Consider the following 22,262-nt stretch of genomic DNA (forward strand, 5'->3'; position numbering starts at 1 on the left):
ACAGATGCCTTTCAGTTCCATGGTTTCTGGTTCTGGAAATTCCTAATCCTGCATAAAAATAGGACCAAAACAAGCAACAAGATGGAAACTAGATTTGGATCCTTGGAGAGGCATAGCTTGTCCCTGAACATTCTGCTATCAGCATCAGCAATAATAATTTTTTTTTATTCCATTAATCACTAGCTAGCATAGCTGTAATTTATTTATATTGATGATTTAATTGCAGCTTAAGTCAATAGACTTCACTTATTTTACAGCTTTCCATGGATGAGTAGATAGAAGCTGGTGGCTATTTTTAATAAATGCTCTCATAACACAAACAACACCATTATAACTGGCCCTAATTTATAGTTGTGCTCTCAATTTTCGCAGACAATCTAGTGTCTAAGTCAGCAATGTGACCCATGATTCTTTTTAACACCCTCACATAGTGGGGAAGGCTCCTGTGGTTTCTGTTCTTTCTTGCTCTCTGGCACTGCTTCCAAGGATTTTCAAAAGAGCAAATTATTTAGGTGTTGGAGTTGTAGCATTATAAAAAATCATCCCTATCAGTATAATGTCCTACTTCGTAGCACATGTATGTCTGATTCTTGAGGGCAATAAGTAATACCGCAAATGGAATCCACCCTGTCGTTCCAGGAAGAGCTGCGTCCCCAGTTTGAAGCTAAATATTCCCAAGTGGAAAGAGTAAATCCCATCACAGGAAAACCTGAACCTTTTCAACCTTTCCCTGATAAGCTCAGTCGACTGATGGTGTCTGTCTCAGGAATATTCTTCATGGTGATGTTTAATAATATTACAACTACTGTATTGTAATTAATCTTATTCTGATGTAAATAGTAACTCAGCATGAGTGCATTCATTAAGATTAGTGGATTTACGTAATATAGGCAAAGCTGATTGTCTTACTGCTTGTTCAGGGATCTCTTTGTTTCACAAGATGGAATATAGTTATATTGGAAAAGAATAGTAAAGAAACGTTTTAACTCATCTTGGTTTTTTGTTCTCTCAAATTCTGCTCTCCAAAACAAATGTCAATCTTTAAAACACTTGTTTTATTATTTCAGTGGATATTATTTTGTTCTAATACCTCTACTCTTAAATACATACCTGTAGATTTCACTGGTCCTTACTGCAGTGTTTGCAGTTGTGGTGTATCGGCTGGTAGCCATGGAGCAGTTTGCTTCTTTCAAGTGGTATTTCATCAAGAAGTATTGGCAGTTTGCAACATCTGGCACTGGAGTCTGTATCAATTTTATGATCATCATGTCACTCAATGTTGTAAGTCTTCTGTTCTTTTAAAGGAGCAATTAATTTAAAAGAGTGATTTTTACAAGCTTACTCAGTTAACCATGTATTAGATATATACATGTTCATGCTTTTTTCATGTAGCAGTGTATGAAGCTAATATTGCAGTGGATTTTCCTCCTCTGATACAATGTTTGTTAATGCTTTTCTCTAATTCCGCCTTAATTTGTCACTGCACATCTTTGCTTATGTCACCAAGTTACCGGGGTACAGATTGCTGCTTTTCATTTGTATATTTTTAATATTGCATTTTGCAGTAGATTTCTAATTGGAACTACATTATTTACTGAGAATTTGGTTTCTAGGTTATTTTTGATTAATGACTTCTTATTGAAATGCAGATGTGATATCAGTAATGCACAGTCCTAGAATCACTGTGATCTGTGATTTTGGTTTTAAGTTTTTTCTGTCATGTAACAGCACAGGTTTAATAATTTGCTCTTATAGCATTACATGGACAGGAACTCTTATTTTAGCTGCATTATTATTTATCATCTTTCTGATCCCATGCAAGCACAAACAGATGAAAAGAAATAATAATCCAGCAAACATCGGCTTTTAGTTCTCTTAAGGAATTGCACTCACTGCGATAAGAAATAATTCTTCCAATCAGAGTCTTCTAGTTATTTGTGTTATTACATATGATCACTCCACATCATAAAACATATATTGAAGTGAACAAGCAAAGCTATCAAAAAATAACTTGCTTTTCATAGTATACTAAAGGAAATATATTTCAGAGTTGGCAACTGCCTGGGGCTAAATTACATTTAAAATAAAGACTGGAGATAGTCACTGTATAGAGAGAAAAGCATCCGTATTCATGCAAAACAGAACTGTACTGTGATACCTTGGTGCTATAGAGCAAGAGAATACCATGCTTTTGATGCTTGTTTTCATTGTGGATTTGTCATCACAACAGCCAGGATGTCCTGTACTTACAACATTTCATTTCTCTTGTAGGTGTATGAAAAGGTTGCCTATCTCCTGACAGACTTAGGTATGTAGGTCTTTACTAATGGTGTGGTTCCTGCTGGCTGTGGCATATACCTTTATAGTATACTTCTTTATTTACCTTTAAAGAAGTGTTTTGAAAACTTCATCTATGAAGTACTGGCATTTCTATGTCTATGTAATATGAAGTTTCTGGCATTTCCCAAAGCAAGTGAGAAATATCAAATAAAGAAAAATTATTATTTCACTGAGGAAATAAAATAAAACTAAGGACTTGATTCTTATACTTTAACTTTTAGTGTTTCATAGTATACACTGAAAAATAGTTATCTTATTTTCGAGCAAAGGTCAAAATTTATTCTTTCTTAGCACGCTAAAGGGTTTTTTCCATTTTTCCCAAATGCTTGGTTTATTTTTAATTAATTTTTAATTTGATCTTTCATATGGAAAAGAATGGGTTAAGATAAAATTAAGTTGTCCTAGATAAAAATGTTGTCATTAATTTTAAAGTAGCTCCAATTCTGTAACATTAAAATTTTATACTGAAGCCTCTAGTCATGATTCAATCAGAGTCATAATGCTTTCTAGGTTATAGAAAACAAGAACGCAAAGACAGAATTTAAGATCTCTGGCTGTGTCAATGTGTTACTGTTTAGTGTTTCATTTTACATGCTCACTTTTAGTCCATGTCAAAATATGCAAGTTATGTTGTCTTGGTTAAATGCCAGCTGGCTGCTTAAATTCCAGAGCTCCCTCTTTTGGTTAAAGTAATAAATGAGATGCTCAAAACTTGATAGTGCTTCACCTAACAGGCAGTAGAACAGATTAGAAAAATTCAGAATTTATAGTCAATTTACTCGAATTAATAAAATATTTTAAAGTATTCTTTCATATCAAAATTATTTCTATTCCTTTTAAAATATTTTTTATTGTTACGGGTCATAGAACGGGAAAGAAAATAATTAAGTGTATAAGCAGTTTTTTTCCCAAAATGCATTAAATAATTTTTTTAAAAAAAGATTTCTTGAATTAAACATAATATGGAGCATTAGGTGTTTCAGATAGGTAGCTCATTCTTCTTGCTAAGGTGTTTTACATCAGAAGAGGACACCCTTCTGGGAACAGCTGTCCTTATAAATCTTGTAGTATCCTGTATATTTCTATCCAAATTTAGTCATCAGTAGACCAGAGTAGTTAAGTAGTACAGATTTTAACTGACAAATCCAGGCAGTGTAGACTTACAAATAATATGCTTTTACAGCTCACATACCTTAAAACTTGTACCAATGGACTATATTCCAAGTTTGATATGACCATCAAAGATGGATTTTGTAAAAATTAATTTGTAAACATTATCACCAAATTCTAATTCAGATATAAACAATGTTCTACAAACCTTAAGGAAGAATATCCAGGGCAGTGCAGACCCACACAGAGCACTTGTAGCCCTACTACACATTCCTGCGTTTCCTTCCAAAAGAAGCCAAGAAAGAACCTCTGTCCTTTCCTCATTGAATTATAAACTGTTTGGCACTCCACAAGCATTATGAAAGGGATCTCTTGAGGGTGACGTAAAGGTTTTACAGAAGTATTTAGAAGGTGAGAAGCTTGGATGAGGAATCAAGTAGCTTTTAAGTGACTCACCTCTGCTTCCCTTGGCAGCTCTACTGATTCCAAGTGCTTTCAGGTTTTTTGGGGTGTTGGGTTGTTTTGGTTCATTGGTTGGTTTGGGGTTGGTTTGTTTGTTTGTTTTGGGATTTCATTGTTTGGTTTGGTTTTGTGGGGGTTTTTTTGTGTTGAATTTTTTTCTTTTGAATCAAGATACCTTTAAGCTTAAGATAAAAATTCGCACTTGTTTCCAAATGTTTTCATGGAAGTGAAACAGGTGTCTTCCCATAGTATTATGATTTATGCTGAACTAAGGGGCTTCTATCTTCTAGTTTCCACATAGAAACAACATAGTCTGTGGTGGGGCAATGCAGAGAAATTAATTGCAACATGATGGGGCACCATGACTTAAACCCATCACTTGTTTTGTTAGTGTTGATTGATTTGTGAGCAAACTTACGCATATTTCAATTTCATCTTTGTTTATATAATGTATATCGTGTCTTTCTGAAGAGCACCCTAGAACAGAATCCGAGTGGGAAAACAGCTTTGCCTTGAAAATGTTCCTCTTTCAGTTTGTCAACTTGAACAGCTCCATCTTCTACATCGCCTTTTTTCTTGGCAGGTAAGAAAAATTATCTTTGCCAATTGCACTTAAAAGAAAACTTGCACAGAACTCAAAATCTTCACTAATTTAATAGATTTGAAGAAAATACCGTGGAAGTTTGAACTGTAAGGTTTAGGTACTAGTTGGTTTCTGGGCATAATTAAAATGCTAAATATTTCTAAATGTATGTAAGGGTTGGACCCTTGAAATGTTTACTCATGAAACTAGAGAGTAAAAAAATCTACTTTTTAAATGGGGGTGTACATGACTTTCCTACTAAACAAGAACTCAGAACTTTTGAAAACACAGCCACTTCCTAGATGTGGGTCTGTATTTAGCCCTGTGTTAATAGGCTTTATTGATCTTTTCTTGTTTATTCCCCTTGAGTTACATTTCTAAGAATGCATTTCTGTAAATAGTAAATATTGTCTGGCAAACGTTATACAAGAGTAACAAGCAAATATTCTGACTCCAATTTTTGTGCGTATCTTTAGGTTAGAGCATGGGATACAACACAGATCTAACCTTGCTTCATCTTCAGTGCAGTTTTGTTATGGTCACACTTACTATTCCTGCAGAACCTACAGAACCTTGCAAAATGATGGCCTTTGTTTGCATTCTGAAACTTCCATATCCTATGGACACCAGATTTAAGCCTGTGCGATTTATTCTGTTGATATTGCCTGAATTCAGTGGATGTTCTGAAACAACTACTGATACAGAGTGTTTCTGGAATGTTAACTGAGAAACAGAAATCTTATTTTCCAGATTTGCAGGCCGCCCAGGAAAGTACAACAAGCTTTTTAACAGATGGAGGCTGGAAGAGGTAAGCAGTCCTGGTTTGTGTTCCTGTGGCATTTCCATGAGTAAAAAGGAAGTGGCTGAGGCCCAGTTTAAAGATTTTATTATTCCAAGTGCAGCAAATACTAAACTCTTATTCATAGCAAAAGATAGGATACAGGAGATGGGTTTTTCCTTCTGTGTTCTCCAGTGTGCTGAGTGACCCTGCCCAAGGCACACAAGTTCTTTCTGCCTCTGCCTTAGGGAATAGCCATCAGTAATAGTCGCTTACCTCACAAGCACTGGGAGTCCTACAAGATTGGAATCTCGTGGTACTTGGAATTTTTGGATAGAGGACATAAATATAAAGCCGTCAGCTTTTTAATCAACTTGATAAATTTCTGTCAGCACAGAGAAAGAATGGATCTGTTGGAATGGGTCCAGAGGGGTGCCACAAAATTAATCAGAGGGCTGGAGCGTCTCTCCTGTGAACGCAGGCTGAGTTGGAGATACTCAGCTTGGAGAAGAGAAGGCTCCAAGGAGACATTAGTACTGCCCTTCAGTACTTAAAAGTGTTTATAAGAAAGAAGGGGACAAACTTTTAGAGGGCCTGTTGAGACAGTGCAAGGATTAATGATTTTAAACTAAGAGAGGCTAGATTTAGACCAGGTGTAAGGAAGAGATTTTTTTTTTTTTTTAATTATTATTATTAGGATGGTGAAACACTGGGACAGGCTATCTAGAGAGGTGATGGATGTCATCCCTGGAAACATTCAAAATCAGGTTGGATGGGACTCACCTAGTTGAAAATGGCCATACTTATTGCAGGAGTTTGGAATAGATCATCTTAAGAGGTCCTTATCCAACCCAAAATAATCTATAATTCTATAGAACTCTAAAAAGAGAAAAATAATATTTTCAAAATTTAACTTGAATGTTGGAATTGCAAATCACCAGCATGGTGAAGTTTCCTCTTTTCTCTGAAAAGCAGATTTCTTCTACTGAAACTTGGTAGCCACAGAGTAAAATATCATAACTTTGTAGTCAATTAATTGAAAATAGTTCTGCAATTACTTAACATTTTAATATGGCAGTGCATATATATATGTGTGTATATATATATACACACATATATATATATAGATAGATAGCTATAGATAACATACCAGTACCAGAAATTCTGCTAGTAAATCTCTCTTTAGACTTAGATTATTGCAAATGAAATATTGCTCCATTTTTTTGAAATGAGTAAGTACTTGTCTAAGTGAAATGGTCTATATCATATATATCTAGCACACATACCTTTAAATTAGGCACTATGATCTAATATCTAACAATATGTCAAAAGGTTGTTCAGCTGAAGTCTCTTAATGTTTATTTTATTAACATTTCTTTGAATATTTCAGCAGATGGAGATTAGTGTTTTTCAACATACGTACTTAATATTTTTTATTTACACTCTGAACAAATAAAAATTAGAGGAGTTCTCTGATTTTAGCTGTTGATCTCTTCCACTTCATTTCAGTGTCATCCTAGCGGCTGCTTGATAGATCTGTGCTTACAAATGGGAGTTATTATGGTTTTAAAACAAATGTGGAACAACTTCATGGAACTAGGCTATCCGTAAGTTCAGATGTTAATTTTAAAAACAGTAAATACTTGTCAGCATGATTCAGTGCTAGGGAGAAATGGTTTTATGTTTGGAGAATGTTTTCACTCTTTGCACCTCAGATATTGTCACTTTATTCCCAAGGAAAGCATTAACTTCTGCTCTAAGATAAAGATTCTCAGGGTATGTTAAGCATTTCAGTTGTTTATTATGATTTCATCTTCCATAATACAGAGATGTTCAGCCTCTGAAATTACTAATGAGCTAAGAGTCTTACACTTCTCTTGAAACTGTAAGAATATATTTCCAGTAAAATATTGATCATCAGATATTGATCAAATTGAAGTCTCAACCTTGAAAATATGTTAGAAAGGATTTTGCTCACAACATGCAATTGCAATTGTTCTGCACATGAGGGTCAGTGTACTGTAGGTTGTGGAATGAGGATTTTTGAAATTGAGAAATCTACTTGAACTGCCAGACTTCCTGTCTTCTCAGCCAAGCAGCATGTTAACTTTGTCTAAAATTTATTTTAGAACATGCTTATATTCTGTTACGAAAAGAAATGTTTTGTTTTGACAAAACCATTGTTGGCAACATAGGGAGTAATTTATCTTTCAAACAAACTAACAAACTGCTCTTTCAGTAACAAGAGAGATCAAGAGCCAAACACTAAATTAGCTTGAGAAAAAAGAGCAGCCTTTTTATAAAAAGACTTGCAAGAAAGTTTTTTCCCATCTTTAGTCTCTTTTCCATAATACCTAGAAACAAATAGTAGTCTTTAGTTGGTCCATGTGTCAGTACTGGATAATATTTTTCATTTACATAACCGTTTAATTCATAAGCCTACTTCTTCTTAATATTTAAAACTACTTTGTGAAAAGATCTTTGCACAGCTTTATGAAGAATAGTCTTAAATATTTCCACCTTCAGCATTCAGCAACACCTTTTTAAATGCTTTTTCCTGCTTTAAGAAAATAAATATTCTGTAGAGTATCTAGATCTTCACGTTTGTTCAAAAATGTATGTACTCTACCATTCAGTGTATTTTACTATGGCGTTCTTACTGAATTCCACTGACCTGGTTTGTCTTTTACAGGATTGAAATAAAGCATTATTTACTTTTTAGTGCTCTTGTTATGCATGATTTTTTTTTTTTTTTTTTTTTTTTTTTTATTTTTTTTTTTATTTAGTCATTCAGGTAAATCTTACCAAAATAAAAAAAGTCCATGCAAGCATGTTCCATGTTCTGAAAAGCTTATTTGTACAATGCCTAACATGCTACATTAAAGACAATCAAAATTATAATGCAGAATTATGAGATCTTTTATAAGTTCTTTGCATTGTATCTAAGACGATGATGTAAAATTTTCCATAAAATATTTAAGCATCATCCCGATGCTGTTCAAAATAGGCCCGCTTATTTCGAAACAGTACCAGAACATATTTTAAATCTCTGCTCAGATACAGTCATTAATACTCTCTTTATCTAATAAAGTTTGTTACAGAATTGGTGGTCACGACGCAAAATGAAGAGAAGAGGGCAGTCAATGGAGAATAAAATTTCTCTACCTCAATGGGAAAAAGATTGGAATCTGCAGCCTATGAATCTCCATGGTTTAATGGACGAATATTTAGAGATGGGTGAGCAAATTTGGAAGGTGTTGATTTTCTTCAGAAGGTAGAACTGTGTTGCATGTTAAAAGATTTTTTGACTTTCTGATTTCTAACCACAGAAATGCTTGTCTAGTTTTACAGTTTGGCTTTACCACCATTTTTGTTGCTGCCTTCCCCCTGGCACCTCTCCTGGCACTGCTCAACAACATCATAGAAATCAGGTTAGATGCATACAAGTTTGTCACTCAGTGGCGAAGACCCATGCCTGCAAGAGCAACAGATATAGGTGAGAGAAGCTAATGGCTGTCACTGTCAGCTACCCTCTCTTTGGATTTTCCTCTTGAGAACAGCTTAACCCCTGAAGTGTTTCATGTGTCAAGATGGTAACATAACCCACAGATTTCAGTGACGACTTTCCTTTTCGGCAACAAAAGGGTAGTTAGTTGCTTTGCAGAGGATTTCTCAAGTTTGTTTCCCATTTACAATAAGGAATCATAATAGTTTGAATATCGAAAACAGGCTAAAAGTATTTCAGGCTTTTGATTTGTGGAAATCTAGGTCTAAAATTTAATTTAGAAATTAAATAAAAGGGCTGAAATAACTTTTAATTTAAAATGGAATTAAATAAGAAACCTCTTTCCAGAACCTCCTATTTGGCCTTTATAACAAAAAATTATGGTTATGCCTTTGTTGCTTGGCTGTATCTTCTCAGTAGGGTGTGCCCTGTTGTAAGATTTCAGTTGGGTGGCACAAGTGGTGGCTGTAATGTGGGGACATGGCTTCACCTTGAGTAGTTTTTCTGTTTCATAACTCATTCTCAACAAGAAAGGAAGACTGTATGACTAATAATGACTTTATTATCACTAGTATGACTTTATATGACTTAATATGACTATGAAAAACTGACTACTTTGTTGACATTTCTTTTGTTTCTAGGTATTTGGTATGGAATTCTGGAAGGAATTGGAGTTCTGGCTGTCATCACCAATGCCTTTGTTATTGCCATTACTTCTGATTACATTCCACGTTTTGTCTATGCATACAAATATGGTCCCTGTACAGATCAAGGGTACAGACAAGAAAAGTAATTCGGATATTCTTTATATATACATGTATTTTTCAGTGCACAATTTACTGCTGTATTTCTATGCTAACATATGTCAGATACATTCCTTTTCATATGTGCAAACCTTCCCAGATGTGAAGTGCGAGTAAGTCAGCCCTTCCAAAGAGTTTGCAACGTAGCTGTTTATATAAGTGGAAAATCATCTCTTCCCTTCTCAATGTGAACAAAAACGTCTGTACATTGCATCAGTTTTCAGATCTTTTCTAGATAAGCTTTTCCTCTTCTCTGCAGTAGGTCTATACTGTCTTCTCCCAGTACATTCCCAAACACACATATATGCTCCCAAAAATAGTGATATACTCTTCCTGAGCTGTCACAGGAAAAGAGAGTTTAAGGGCAAAAATAATCAAGTGGGATGGGATGAAAAGAGATAGTATCAGAAAAAATGTTAGTGCTTAATGCACCCTACCCATTTAAGAGAGAACAATGTAATTCTATTTCTTCTTTTGTCAGTAGTGATTTGAGGTATTACAGCAAACCTGAAGATCCAGATGATAAAAGGATTCCTTATGCATCTCTTCTTAAATCTTCTTTGACTTTCAAATGTGCTTTAGTTAAGTTACAAGACAGATTTCAAAGAAGATGGGATATCTTTCATGTCTGTGGTTTTCAAGCAGCAGCAAAAAATCACTCTCACAGTCATAAATCAATATATTTATATGATTTCTGTAATTAATAGTAGTAATACATTTTTGCCTTTAATAGAACTGTTTGGTATATATACACTGTTCATTTTACTGCTGGTGAAAACTCATAAAACCTGTTATTTTTTGGATATGATGCATTATTGGTGGCCAATTCTGCAAGGGTGTTAAATTATTCTGCTCTCTGACATTCTATCCATCTTTCAAAGATCAGTAATTTTATGAAACACTTAAAACAGTGTAGCAATAATTTTTGGTTTATATCTCCCTGCAGGTAAGAAGCAAAACCATAAGAAGTGCTAAGAATAGACTTTTAAACACCTGAAACAGATGCTAGTCTTTTTTTTCCAGTAAACTTTGCTTCTCTGCATAAAATTTTAGAATTGCTTTTGTCCTGATAAGCAAATAAAGTATTATGCTCACAGTATCTGATAGTAGAATATGTTTATATACAGAATGTTTATTGTATAGCCACTTCATGAAAAAAGTACTGCCCATATGGCTTTTTCTTTCAGATGCTTAAAAGGATATGTCAACAGCAGTTTGTCAGTTTTTGATTTGAGTGAACTTGGGATGGGATACTCAGGATACTGTCGGTACGTTTCCTTGCTCTCACTGTAATACAGGCATGGACATTGATGCAGACAATTAATTAAAAGTGCTGAAATTGCTGGCATTTCTTTTTTGCCCGTAAAAGCATTGGAGTTTATGTTTGTTCAACATGGCAGCCTCAGGTGCGAAGAGTGTGTGGGAAGATACGCTGCTAACATATTGGAAATTTATGTTTGGAGTTTTTGTAGGACTCTCGCAAGCCATTATCTTCCATGTCTCTATGAATTGTTTAATTTGAAAGTTTTACCAGCTGCCAAAAAGGGTAAAAATCCTCATTTCAATTTTGTTAAGCATTCTGAAGTCAATAAATTAAAATACACAATTAAAATTTTTGTTAACCCAGGTTGAGATTGCAAACAGTTATGCAAGATGAATATAAGAAATACAGCATAAAAATTAAATAGGACATGAGTGCACTCCTGCTTAGTTTTGCAGTGAGCATTAGTTTAAATTAGAATCATACTTCATTTATGCAAACTTTGTCTGGAGACTCTCAAATGCTTCTAAGCAAAGACAGGAACCAATTTAGAATCAACACACTTAATACTCCAGCTTTGTAACAATATAAAAACCATTTGGAAGCAAAAGTCAAAAAAAGTCACAAAAGTCACACAAACAGCTTTATTTAATAGCCTGTATTCTGGACAGTTGCTCCCCCTTTCAATTTAACTCCTCTTGAAGTCTACTTTCACTTCAGTTTCTCTCCTTTTAGCCAGATCTGGGATGAACTAGAGACCACTTGACCATGTCAAAAGTATTAATTGCTCAAGAGAGCACGGGGTAACTCACTGGGTTTCTCTTTGCTTTGCAGGTACAGAGACTACAGAGCCCCACCGTGGAGTTCAACTCCATATGAATTCACTTTGCAGTTTTGGCATGTCCTGGCAGCACGACTGGCCTTCATCATAGTGTTTGAGGTTAGCTGTGGAAGGGAGCAATTCCTTAAACCTTTTATAAGTCTGAGTTGATTCGTTATAGTCGTCCTATAAGTAAATTGTCATTTTAATCAATTGTTTGTTCATTACAGTCAAGACAGAGGAAAAAAATTGTCTTCCCCAAACTGTTGACTATCAACTACTTCAAACAGAATTGGCAGAGCATGCACTTGCTGTAGAACTCCTCTAAAATCATATTTCCTTAACAGTCATCTTATGCATCATGTTGGTTCCCTGCCCAATCTTTCCTATTTTATTGAAAAAGAACTGTAAGTTCTGTGTATATTAGGCACAGTTATTACAAGATAGAATGTGTGTCAGGAAAATGATCCCTGATGCTAGGGTAATATAACAATTGAAACATGTATACTAATTTTGAAGTATGTATTGCATACTCCCCAGGAACCTGATTACCTATTTCCATGATAAGCCCTGACCAAGGACTGCTTGTAGGTAGTGTTGGCATTTGTTGATCAAACTAGCATATCCTGTAGTCACATCTGCATTTAAGTCACTAACTCTGCCCTTTGTTTTCCTTTTTAGAAAACTTCAGCATTTACCCATTTCTTTTAGATCACTCATTTACTCCCACAGGAGTGTTTTTATTAAAAAAAAAACCAAAGGAGTTGCCTTTCAGTCACAAATTGAATCTCAGTCCGGTTTTGCCACAGACATTTAGGCTCTAAAGTGTAGTAGTCCTACAAAGGAATACTTATTTATATGTTAAGCAATTATTGTTTTGTTTTTCTTTTCAGCACCTTGTTTTTGGAATAAAGTCTTTCATTGCCTACCTAATTCCAGACATACCCAAAGATTTGTGTGACAGAATGAGAAGAGAGAAATACTTAGTCCAGGAAATGATGTATGAGGCTGAACTGGAACATTTGCAAAGAGAAAGGAAAAAGAATGGGAAACAGTATCACCACGAATGGCCTTAGTCATTACCAAGCTGCAACAAAAACTCTGTTTGAAATTGGAGAGTGAAGTTACAAAACAAAGTCAGTCTGGCATCAGTGTGAGATTTGGTGGTGGTGTATATATGTTCTTGCTAGGCAGTACAGTTGCGTACTTTGGTGGCCACCGAAAAATAGATGTTTCCAGTGATGTCAATGAAAAGCCTTGCCTGTGATGAGTCTGTGATGAGTTCCAATGACAATTGGCATTCAGAAATTTGTCCAGAGTGAAAATCTGGACACTGTTTTTAAAAAAGGCAATGGATTTTCATGCTGTTTATGAAGATACTATCAGTATGATGAAAACAGAAAATTACCTGTGAACCTATAGAGTAAGGGCATGACTAAAACCAACTTACGTGATATCCACTACTTATACAGCTTCTGATTGCTCAGCTCCATCTGTAACGCCTTTAAAGAAAAGAGCAGTTGTTGCCTTTGTGGCTATGACTTGATCCTTCAGGCTTACTGTTTTGTCAGGTTTGTCCTAGTCTCTTGTTGAGATTGTGGATGTGGTCCTACCCTAAAAAAGGGGTCTGTGGCTGCTAAATATATACTATGCAGTTTAAGATTTGCACATCAGTGTCATTAATTTATCCATCTTGAAAACCAGTTGAAAACTAGAAAGTCCAAATTCAGAAAGAAAACAGCAGCACCAGGAGAAGGTAATTTTCTGTTTGAAAATTACACAGCTGTTGAGTTGTCTTTGCACTTCTGTGTGTGTGAAAGGCCATCTCCACAGGCTTCCAGGATGAAAGAACTGTCATTTTCATGCTGTGTTACTGTTCCTTTTGATCTGCCTGGGCAATGATTCCATGACTTCACAGAGTGCTAACTTGAAATACTCCCATGCAGTGCAAACGACTTTCTCTTCAAAATACAATTATATCTTTATAGTATGCAAGCTTCTGCCGATATATATGAGACATACAGTATAACATTGTGGCTCACTTGTTCAGGGAAGGAGAAGAACAATTTGTAAGAATGTTCTTCTTATTGTAATAGTAAATATTGCAGTAATGTACACTTCTTTTATTGGCCTAAATATGTCATAACATTGGAGCTGGATACAGGCAAATATGTATACAGATTGTATATAAATGCATACACACACGGTGGTTACTCATAGATTTACTATTATTATTAGTATGCCTTCTTACACTTTGGGGAGGATTTTTTCGATAAAATCACTAAAAACGTAGATGTTCATTGAAGAGTCAAATTTCAGTTTTTATGTTCAAACAGCATACTGCAGTGTTGCTTGTGGTTAATAGTCACATTTTGGTGATGAAATTGTCTGTTACTAACATTTCATAATACAGGAAAAGCACTTAATGTTTAAACAAATTTGAAGGGATACCTTACAGGGAAGGGAATGGATAAAGAGTATTACAGTTCTGTTTCTCTTGTACATTTTAAAATAATGCTTCTCTGTACTGGATGAGAAAAATCTGAAAAACAAAGAGTCAGCAAAGCACAGTAGCTACGAAGTCTACAAATTTTGACATTCTTTTTAGGGATAAAGCTGCAGCAAAATCACTGCTGACAGGTATGAAAAGACCTAAATTTTTGATGTTTACATTATCCTGTGTAATTTTAAATTTGTGAGTCAAGTATTCACTTGTATTTATTAGCACAATAATTTTATTTTATTTCACTGAAATTAATTTCAAGAGTCAAGAGCCCATCAAAGTAGTTAAATAGAATCTGTTGTATCCAGAGAGCCTAACATCAGACTTCTAAGTTCTTCAGTTGTTCCACCACTTTAATGAGATTTCTCGGTTAATTTCAGCTCTGTTACAAGACAAGGCACTTGTAGGAGTATCTGTAGTACTGCATGAAAGGAGGAAAGAAATTTGAAGATCTGGCCCAATCAGGTACATTACCCATTCATTCTGTGATAAAGGGCTGATGGGACTCAGCTTGCCATATTTTGGAAAGGCTGTTTTGTTCCTTCGTGTTCTGGGTTGTGCATTAAGTTCCTCAGGAGTCATTAACAGAAAAAAAAAAGTACTGCACTCTCTTCAGTGCTAATGGAATCACAAGGTTTGATTTAATTTATTGTCTCTCTGTCTCATTCTATGGACTGTCAAGCACTGTTTGACAGCATTAACCCTCTGTCCCAGTTTTTATTTGTGTGCCACCTGGTGATAATATTTGAATGCTTCAGATAGTCACAAATGAGCTCTTTTCAATATTTTCTCTAAAAACAAAAGGTCTTGGCTGGCCCAAGTTATAAAGATACAGGGTAAAACCAGGCAAAAATCAGAAATATTATTTTATAGTTTCTTGTTTCTGCTATTGATATGGGCACATGTCAATACATACCTAGGTAAATTCCAATTGGACTTGAGAAACCACATTAAAAAATCTTTTCGTATTTAAGATTTACATATATATATATATATATATATATATATATATAAAATGATTTTTTTTCAACACTGGAATATAGAAGTATATGAAAGACAAGTATGTAGATCTGACATGGTACATTTTATGCACTGGGAAAGCACAAGAAGTTTGGAGAAACACTCTGTGTGTCCTTTACATTTGGAGGACATCAACAGTGTGTAAAGGTCTTGCCACTGTCTAGCCATTTGCTTAAGCTGAGAAACTTTTTTCCTAGACTTTGCTCAGTATGCTGTTTTCATTGACTGCACGTTACTTTCCTAAAGAATAAGGCACACACTGTCCTCAGGAATAATGTATTTTTTGAATGGTGAATGTTTTAATATGCTAAATATTGTCTTTTCAAACAAATGACTAGTATGACTAGACTGTGCATGCAGGCTGCATATGTGAAATTTGACAAAGCTTTAGAACCTCAGTTTGTGCAAAAATGCTTTAGATCATTGCAGATCTAATCTATGAAAAGTTTGCTCTATGCATGCACCCTTAGAGAGACTGCATGAGCAACTAGATTTTTTATATATAAAGTATTTGTTCAAAATGTGTTAATTATTCTTAACCAAATTCTGCATCTTGTTTCAGACAAAAGAAATTTCCATTTCAGAAATGGCACAAAGTCCAGATATGTGATATACACCTCATTTCTTACAACTTTTTATTCTAAATTTGTGCCTAATGTGTGAGATCTGAATTTTGGAGAATAAAAAAAGGAAGATAAGAATTCTGTTTTATTTGCCATCCTAATGAGAGGTTCTCCTAAGTTTGTCTGTACAAAGAGGGAGGCATTAAGAGTATTCACAACTAGGTGCTGAGGCTTGCCCGAATGTTCAGCTCAGGCTCCCACAGCACACTCATTTAGATATTTGATATTCCTTGGATATTTGGAAACAAGGCAAACCTTTTGATGGGTTCAGTAGAGCCTCGGAAACTGTCACCCATGGCATTCTCCCGGAGAAAGTGGCAGCAAGTGCACTCTTAGCTGGGTTAGAGCTGGATGGCCATGCCCAGAGGGTGGCAGTGAATGCTGTTAATCCAGCTGGCAGCTGGTCAGAAGTGGTTCCAGTTCTCTTGGGGCCAGTTCTGTTTCATGTCTTTACCAGTGATGTGGACAAGGGGATCGAGGGCATCCTCAGTCAGTTTGCAGACAGTCCCAAGCTGGGTGAGATTGTTGATCTGCTGGAGGGCAGGAAGGCTCTGCAGAGGGACCTGGGCAGGCTGGATCCGTGGGCCCAGCTCAGTGGAGTGCTCAGTGTGGCAAAGTGCCAAGCCTTGTCCCTGGATCACAGCAACCCATTGCAGTGCTGCAGGCTGGGGCAGAGTGGAAAAGGAGCTGGGGGAGCTGGTCAGCAGCAGCTGAACATGAGCCAGCTGTGCCCAGGTGGGCAAAATGACAGTGGCATCCTGGCCTGTGTCAGAAACAGTGTGGCCACAGGAGCAGGGCACCGACTGTCCCCCTGTACCTGGCACTGGTGAGGCCACACATTGAAACCTGTGTCCAGTTCTGGGCCCCTCAATTCCAGGCACGCACTGAGGGTCTGGAGCATGCCTAGAGATGGGCAGTGAAGCTGGTGAGGCATCTGGAGAGATGAAGTCATAGGAGGAGTGGTTGAAGGAGCTGTGGTTGTTTAGTTGGATGATGAGGCTCAGAGCAGTCTTATCACTCTCCACAACTACCTGGAAAGAGAGTGTAGCCAGATGGGAGGCAGCTAGGGAGAAGACAAGGGAACATAACCTCAGGCTGCACACAGTAAGGTTCAGGTAGGACTTGAGGAAGAATTTTCTCATTGAAAGCATTGGAATGGGCTGTCCTGGGAGGTGATGGGTCATCATCCTTGGAAGTGTTCAAGAAATGATTGGACATGGCACTTACTGTTGTGATTTATTTGTCACGGTGAAATTTGGTCAAAGATTGGACCTGATATTTTTGGTGATGTTTTCCAACATTAATGATTCAATTCTTTCTTAACCCTTTTTGTTAAAGGATTTATGGAGAAAATGGTGACAGGGCTAAAATTTCATTAGTGATGATGAATGGTAAGTGAGCTTTTGGTTTTTTTTGTTAGATGTTTCTTTGGAAGTACATATTTTCACTAGTTTGAAGTACACATCAGCTGTGCCCTTTTCGAACAACAACTTGTCATAAGTTGTGTTCTGAGGCACAGTTAGGTTCAATTGTGTCCTGTGGAAAGCTCCAAAGGAAAATGTTTAGACAGACTGGCAAATATAGGTTAGTAGATAAATACCTTAATGGAATAATTAATAAATTTCCACAAGTTTCCTTCATACAAAGTTCTATGGAAGGAAAAATACCTTGGGAAACATAGCTTTAGGGCAAGTATTAATATGGAGAAAGGCAAGAATTTTGATGTTCTATTCTTAATGTTCCATTAAGATGATCAGTCTAATCATATGTGTAATGCACATCTACTCTTTCCTTGCTGTGGCTTCCTCCACTGCCGACTCCAACTGAGAGTGTTGCCAGAGAGAATTTCTGGAGCCATGGAATCTATTGGTGTTACCTGTCAAGTCCTACATGGCATTGTGGAACTTAGCAAACTTTTGCATTATGTCACAGCTTGTTTGGAGGCAAATTAGCATAGTTAGCCTGTAAGTGTCACCAATTTTCATTGAAACTATTATAAACTAGATTTTTTTGTGTATATACTGGGCAATAGCCCAGTATAAAACTAATTTTATGCAAACAGCTATTTATTAATGTGATAAAGTTGATGGAAATTAAAAAAAAATCACATTTTTCTATTTAGTTTCTATTAAGAAAATGGACAGAGATAAAAATAGTGGTATCAGTAATCACTTACAATGCAGTAGTACTTCCAGAAGCATTATATTTTTTTGGAATCTTCATAAAGTGCTGATGTTGCTTGTTTAGGGGCAAAGTGTGAAACAAATATAAAGGCAGCATTTTGTAATAATTATTTGATGTTAAGACTGATTCCAGAATTCAAATATAATTCCACTTCTAGACAGACCGTGATTCCAATGCGTACTTTGTCTGACTAAAATGCATACAGTGACACTTTTTGAAAGTGTTTCAGTGAATTCTAACCTATATTCCTGTAGAAGATGTAGTAGCTTAAAAAATTCCCTAAGTCCTTTCATACTCAATCTCATGCCGCAAAACACACGTTCTTCTGAGGTCAAATTCAGCAACCAGCATGTGAAGGGCGAGAATGAGCCGAAGGCAGCAAAGGGCTCCTGTTCACTCCAGCAAGTTTTGCTCCAGAATTGCAACAGGCTCTGAAAAACAAGGGTTTGAGGATGAAGCATGGGGACAGACCTCCTGATCTTTTCTCTGTTTTCTCCTTTGGCTCATTCTTTACTTATTCTCGGTGTTTTATTGCACACTGCCTTCTGGGTGACAGTCCAGTTTCCAGAGCAATTCTGTAACAGCTGATTTTTTTTTTACGGGCTGTTCTTGGATGTCCCTTACTGAGATGCCAAAGCAGAAAGTGCACAAATACCAGTCTGTTTGGTGCTTTTTACAAATCGATATGCCTTGGTGGGATGAAGCAGTGTGGGGCACCTCTACCTGTCCTGTTCTGTCCTTTCAGTCACTTCCCCAAGCACCACAGTTTTTTCTCCTTAAGTCCCTTCCTACACGTGCACATACACCCTAAATACCCTAGTTTTATAAATTTTAAATTTCTATAATGTATTCGTTTTGACAATTTTTATCTGATATTGCCATTGCAAACACATTTACTAGAAATTTGGATTGTCATAAGCTTGGCATAACCATAATAGCACAATGTTACCACAACAGCACAAAGTTCTAATGGCACAACAAGGAACAGTAGAGAAATCACTGCAGTATTCCATGGTATACAGGAACTTTTTAAATCTAGGACTGGGATGTAGTCTTGAAATGTAATGGTGTATTTCCTCTTCACTGCACCCAAAATGACCTTGTGTGAGTTCTGTTGGCTCATTCTGTCTTCTTGATACAACCTCTGTATTGCTAGCTGTTCTCTGGAGTCTGCATTCTTACTGACATGAGCTACTTGTTAGGATGCAACAGGGTGAGAAATTAGGGCTAAACCTAATGGAGTCTAAAGCTAGTGAGATTTTAACCACTGAGAACGTGATGATTTTTCTGTTTATAATGAAAAAAAAAAATCACATCACATTTTCTTTTCACGTTCTATTTAAATGACTTGGAGTTTCATATTGAAAAATCTTCCAAACTGTTGGCTCTAATTTTTACCTAGATTAGTATCACTGAAATGTCAGTTCTTTGAAATAATCTCATGTAAAATCTAACTGAATAAGATAGTTGAGTCATTTTTTTACTCTGATAGTTCTGGCTAACTTGCAATATCATGGTCATAAGAGATTTCTTAAAATGTGTATATATTTGAAATTTATGCAATGTTTAAATACAACTTGATTTCTAAGTAAGCAGTAAGAACAAAATTTCAGCTATTTTTTCTACTCATAAATCTACACTTTGTAAGTAATATTTAAATCAAGTTTACAGTAAGAGAGAGCGTTTTTGGAGAAATCTACTTTTCTGTGCAAAAGCTGTAAGTTCCTCCAGCATGTCAGCTTTCAGTTTATTTTGTGTTTTAAGATGGCTTTTAGAAGCATCTGTGTACCCCAGAAGTAAAAGAATTCACTGAGGAAAAAGTTGTAAATCTGATTAACTGTTGTAAGACACTCATGGCATAGATTTGTCTTTGGGATGCTGTTTACTTTATCAAGGTTTACACATACAAATGCAACTACTTGCTGTATCATGCACATTTGATTATTACTTTTTTTTTTTCAGTAATAAACTTGGATATCTTTGAAAAAGGCTGTGAGCTTTATTATTCCAAATATTCAAAGATAATTAAAAGCAATTGTGTACTTGAAAAGTGAGTGCTCATGAGCATTCAAACCATAGTCTTGTAAGAAAATAATTTCAGGATCATACTTGGCTCAGGCATTTATAACACATATTCAATTATTTTGGCCTCAAGGCACAGCTAGACTGAGTTTTAAAATTTTCAGTCATTTATGTTGTACTGCTTTTACTAGTGACTAACAATTTCTTAAATTTAATCTCTTCTAGGATTTATCTGTGCCTAGTTTCATAATCTCAGTTTTTCAACCAAAGTGGACAGGCTAGATCTGCCTCTGGAAGGATCAATGGCTCAGGAAGTGGAGAGGAATTTTTTTACTATTTGCTTAGGGATTGGTTAATTATAAGGTATTAAGTTGTTTTTTTAATATTTAATTTTTATAAATGTAGATTTTTTTGATTTTTAATATGATGGATGTTACATTTTTGTTAAAAGACTTTTATGATATTAATTTTTATAGTTTAAATATTCATATAAAATTTAAGATTTGTAATTTTTGTAGGTTGAATAGGGAATATTTGATATAAATTGTAGGGCTTTTGTTTGGTTTATGTTTGTGTGTTTGTTTGTGGAATTGTTGGTGAGAGTTTGAGTGTGATATGTTTTTATGTTTTTTGGGGGGATTTATTTAAGTTTTGTATTTGTGAATATGTAAGTATAATTTTTTGTTTTAAGTTAATAGTGGAAATGGGTTTTTAACTTTTGTTTCAGGGTTTTTGATTAAAATTGGAGGATTTTTTATAAATTTTGTTTGTGTGTTATTTGAAAAGCGTTTAAAAACTGGAGGATTAGATTTTATAAATGAGTTATTTAAACAATTAAAGATATGCAAAGTTTTGTTTAATTTTATTTGAGATGTTGGGGTTATTTTTTTGTTGTTGATTTAAAATTTGTTTTAGAGTGTGGTGTGTTTTTTTAGTAATTGTTTGATTTATGGGGGAACAGGGAATTTTAAAAGTGTGGTGTATATTTTAATGTATTACAAATGTGGTTAATTTTTGAGTTGTGTATGTGGGGTTATTGTTTGTTTTTATTTTGGGGGGCATATTTAATGAAGGAAAAGTTTGTAGAAAGTGTGGGTAAGTATGATTGGTTGTTTTTTTGTGTATGGAAGTAAAAATTGCATTTGAAAAAGTATTAATAGATATATGAATATTTTTGAATTTTGTAAAAGATGGGTATTGGTCATATTTGTTTGTTATAGTTGTAAAGTTTGTGATTTTTGAGGGTTAACAGTTTTTGTTGAAATAGGAAGTTGTATAAGTTGATAGTTAGGGTAAGTAGTAATAATGGGTTTTGTTTGATTTTTGGAGATGTGAAATACTTGTATATTGTGGATTTTGATAAAAAAGGTATTACTTAGTTTTGTTTGTTTGAAAATGTTAAAGTGTTTGAAATAATTATTGTTAGTTTATTTGGTTTTGTATTTTTTTATTATGAATTTTGGAAGTGAAGAGTGTGTTTTGATATAAGAAATAAAATATAGGTTAGTTCTGTGTTGTAAAATTGTATAAAGATACAAAAGGTAATGATATAAGGTATTATTAATATTTTTACAACTTATTTTTTAAATGTCTTTAATAATATTAGTAACATAAGTTGAATTTGTAATTAAATTAAAATGTTTTGGAGTTGAAAGGTTTTACAATTTTACAAGGGTTAAAGAGTTTACAATTTTTATAATTGTAAAAATTGGTTTTGGAGACCTGTAAGGAAGAAAAATCTGCTTTATTATTAATAAAGGATTTTTAGAAGAGTTTTATTGAAATATGAGATGATAAAGTTGTAATTTTTTTAATATTGTGAGGAAAAAGGATATTTGTAGAGTTATAATGATGTGTTTGGTGGTTTTTTAAAGAGTTCTAGTGATTTTTTTTTTTAAGGGTTTTTTGAGTTTTAAATGTTGCCCTGTCTCCAAGTCAAAAAAAAAGCTAAATCCGACAGTGGAGGAAATGAGAAGATAACTGAATAACACTGTCATGAATATTTAAGCAGAATGGGAATGTCTCTGAGTTCCAGTTTTGCAAGGACTTATCCTTAAATCTTACTAGAAAGATGAATAATGAACTGCTGTTTGTAGCCATCGTACGCTGTCATGTATGATCCACATGTTGGAATTAGTGTAATGCTGTGGCTGCCTCCGTTAAAGTACAGAGAACACCTGAGCTCAGTGAGCAGCTTTAGTTGTAACAAAACCAGTCTGGAAACAGTTGAAGAAAAATTCATTAAACA

The 22,262-nt window shown here is 35.0% G+C and overlaps 1 protein-coding gene across 1 annotated transcript in view; it reads left to right on the plus strand.

The window, feature by feature from the left end:
* The window catches only part of ANO3 (anoctamin 3), an 84,425-nt gene extending 68,316 nt beyond the window's left edge, over nucleotides 1–16,109 (plus strand). Inside the window, exons 17-30 of the mRNA XM_053944984.1 lie at nucleotides 640–780; nucleotides 1,117–1,281; nucleotides 2,272–2,308; nucleotides 4,384–4,495; nucleotides 5,246–5,303; nucleotides 6,783–6,880; nucleotides 8,365–8,510; nucleotides 8,617–8,769; nucleotides 9,420–9,567; nucleotides 10,769–10,849; nucleotides 11,677–11,782; nucleotides 12,556–14,302; nucleotides 14,546–14,630; nucleotides 15,748–16,109. Of these exons, the coding sequence (XP_053800959.1) occupies nucleotides 640–780; nucleotides 1,117–1,281; nucleotides 2,272–2,308; nucleotides 4,384–4,495; nucleotides 5,246–5,303; nucleotides 6,783–6,880; nucleotides 8,365–8,510; nucleotides 8,617–8,769; nucleotides 9,420–9,567; nucleotides 10,769–10,849; nucleotides 11,677–11,782; nucleotides 12,556–12,738 (1,428 nt within the window). The 3' untranslated portion in view covers nucleotides 12,739–14,302; nucleotides 14,546–14,630; nucleotides 15,748–16,109. The remainder of the gene's footprint in view (nucleotides 1–639; nucleotides 781–1,116; nucleotides 1,282–2,271; nucleotides 2,309–4,383; nucleotides 4,496–5,245; nucleotides 5,304–6,782; nucleotides 6,881–8,364; nucleotides 8,511–8,616; nucleotides 8,770–9,419; nucleotides 9,568–10,768; nucleotides 10,850–11,676; nucleotides 11,783–12,555; nucleotides 14,303–14,545; nucleotides 14,631–15,747) is intronic.
* The last annotated feature ends 6,153 nt before the right edge of the window (nucleotides 16,110–22,262 follow it).

This window comes from Vidua chalybeata, chromosome 6, assembly GCF_026979565.1.
Source record: "Vidua chalybeata isolate OUT-0048 chromosome 6, bVidCha1 merged haplotype, whole genome shotgun sequence".
Taxonomy (NCBI): Eukaryota; Metazoa; Chordata; class Aves; order Passeriformes; family Viduidae; genus Vidua; species Vidua chalybeata.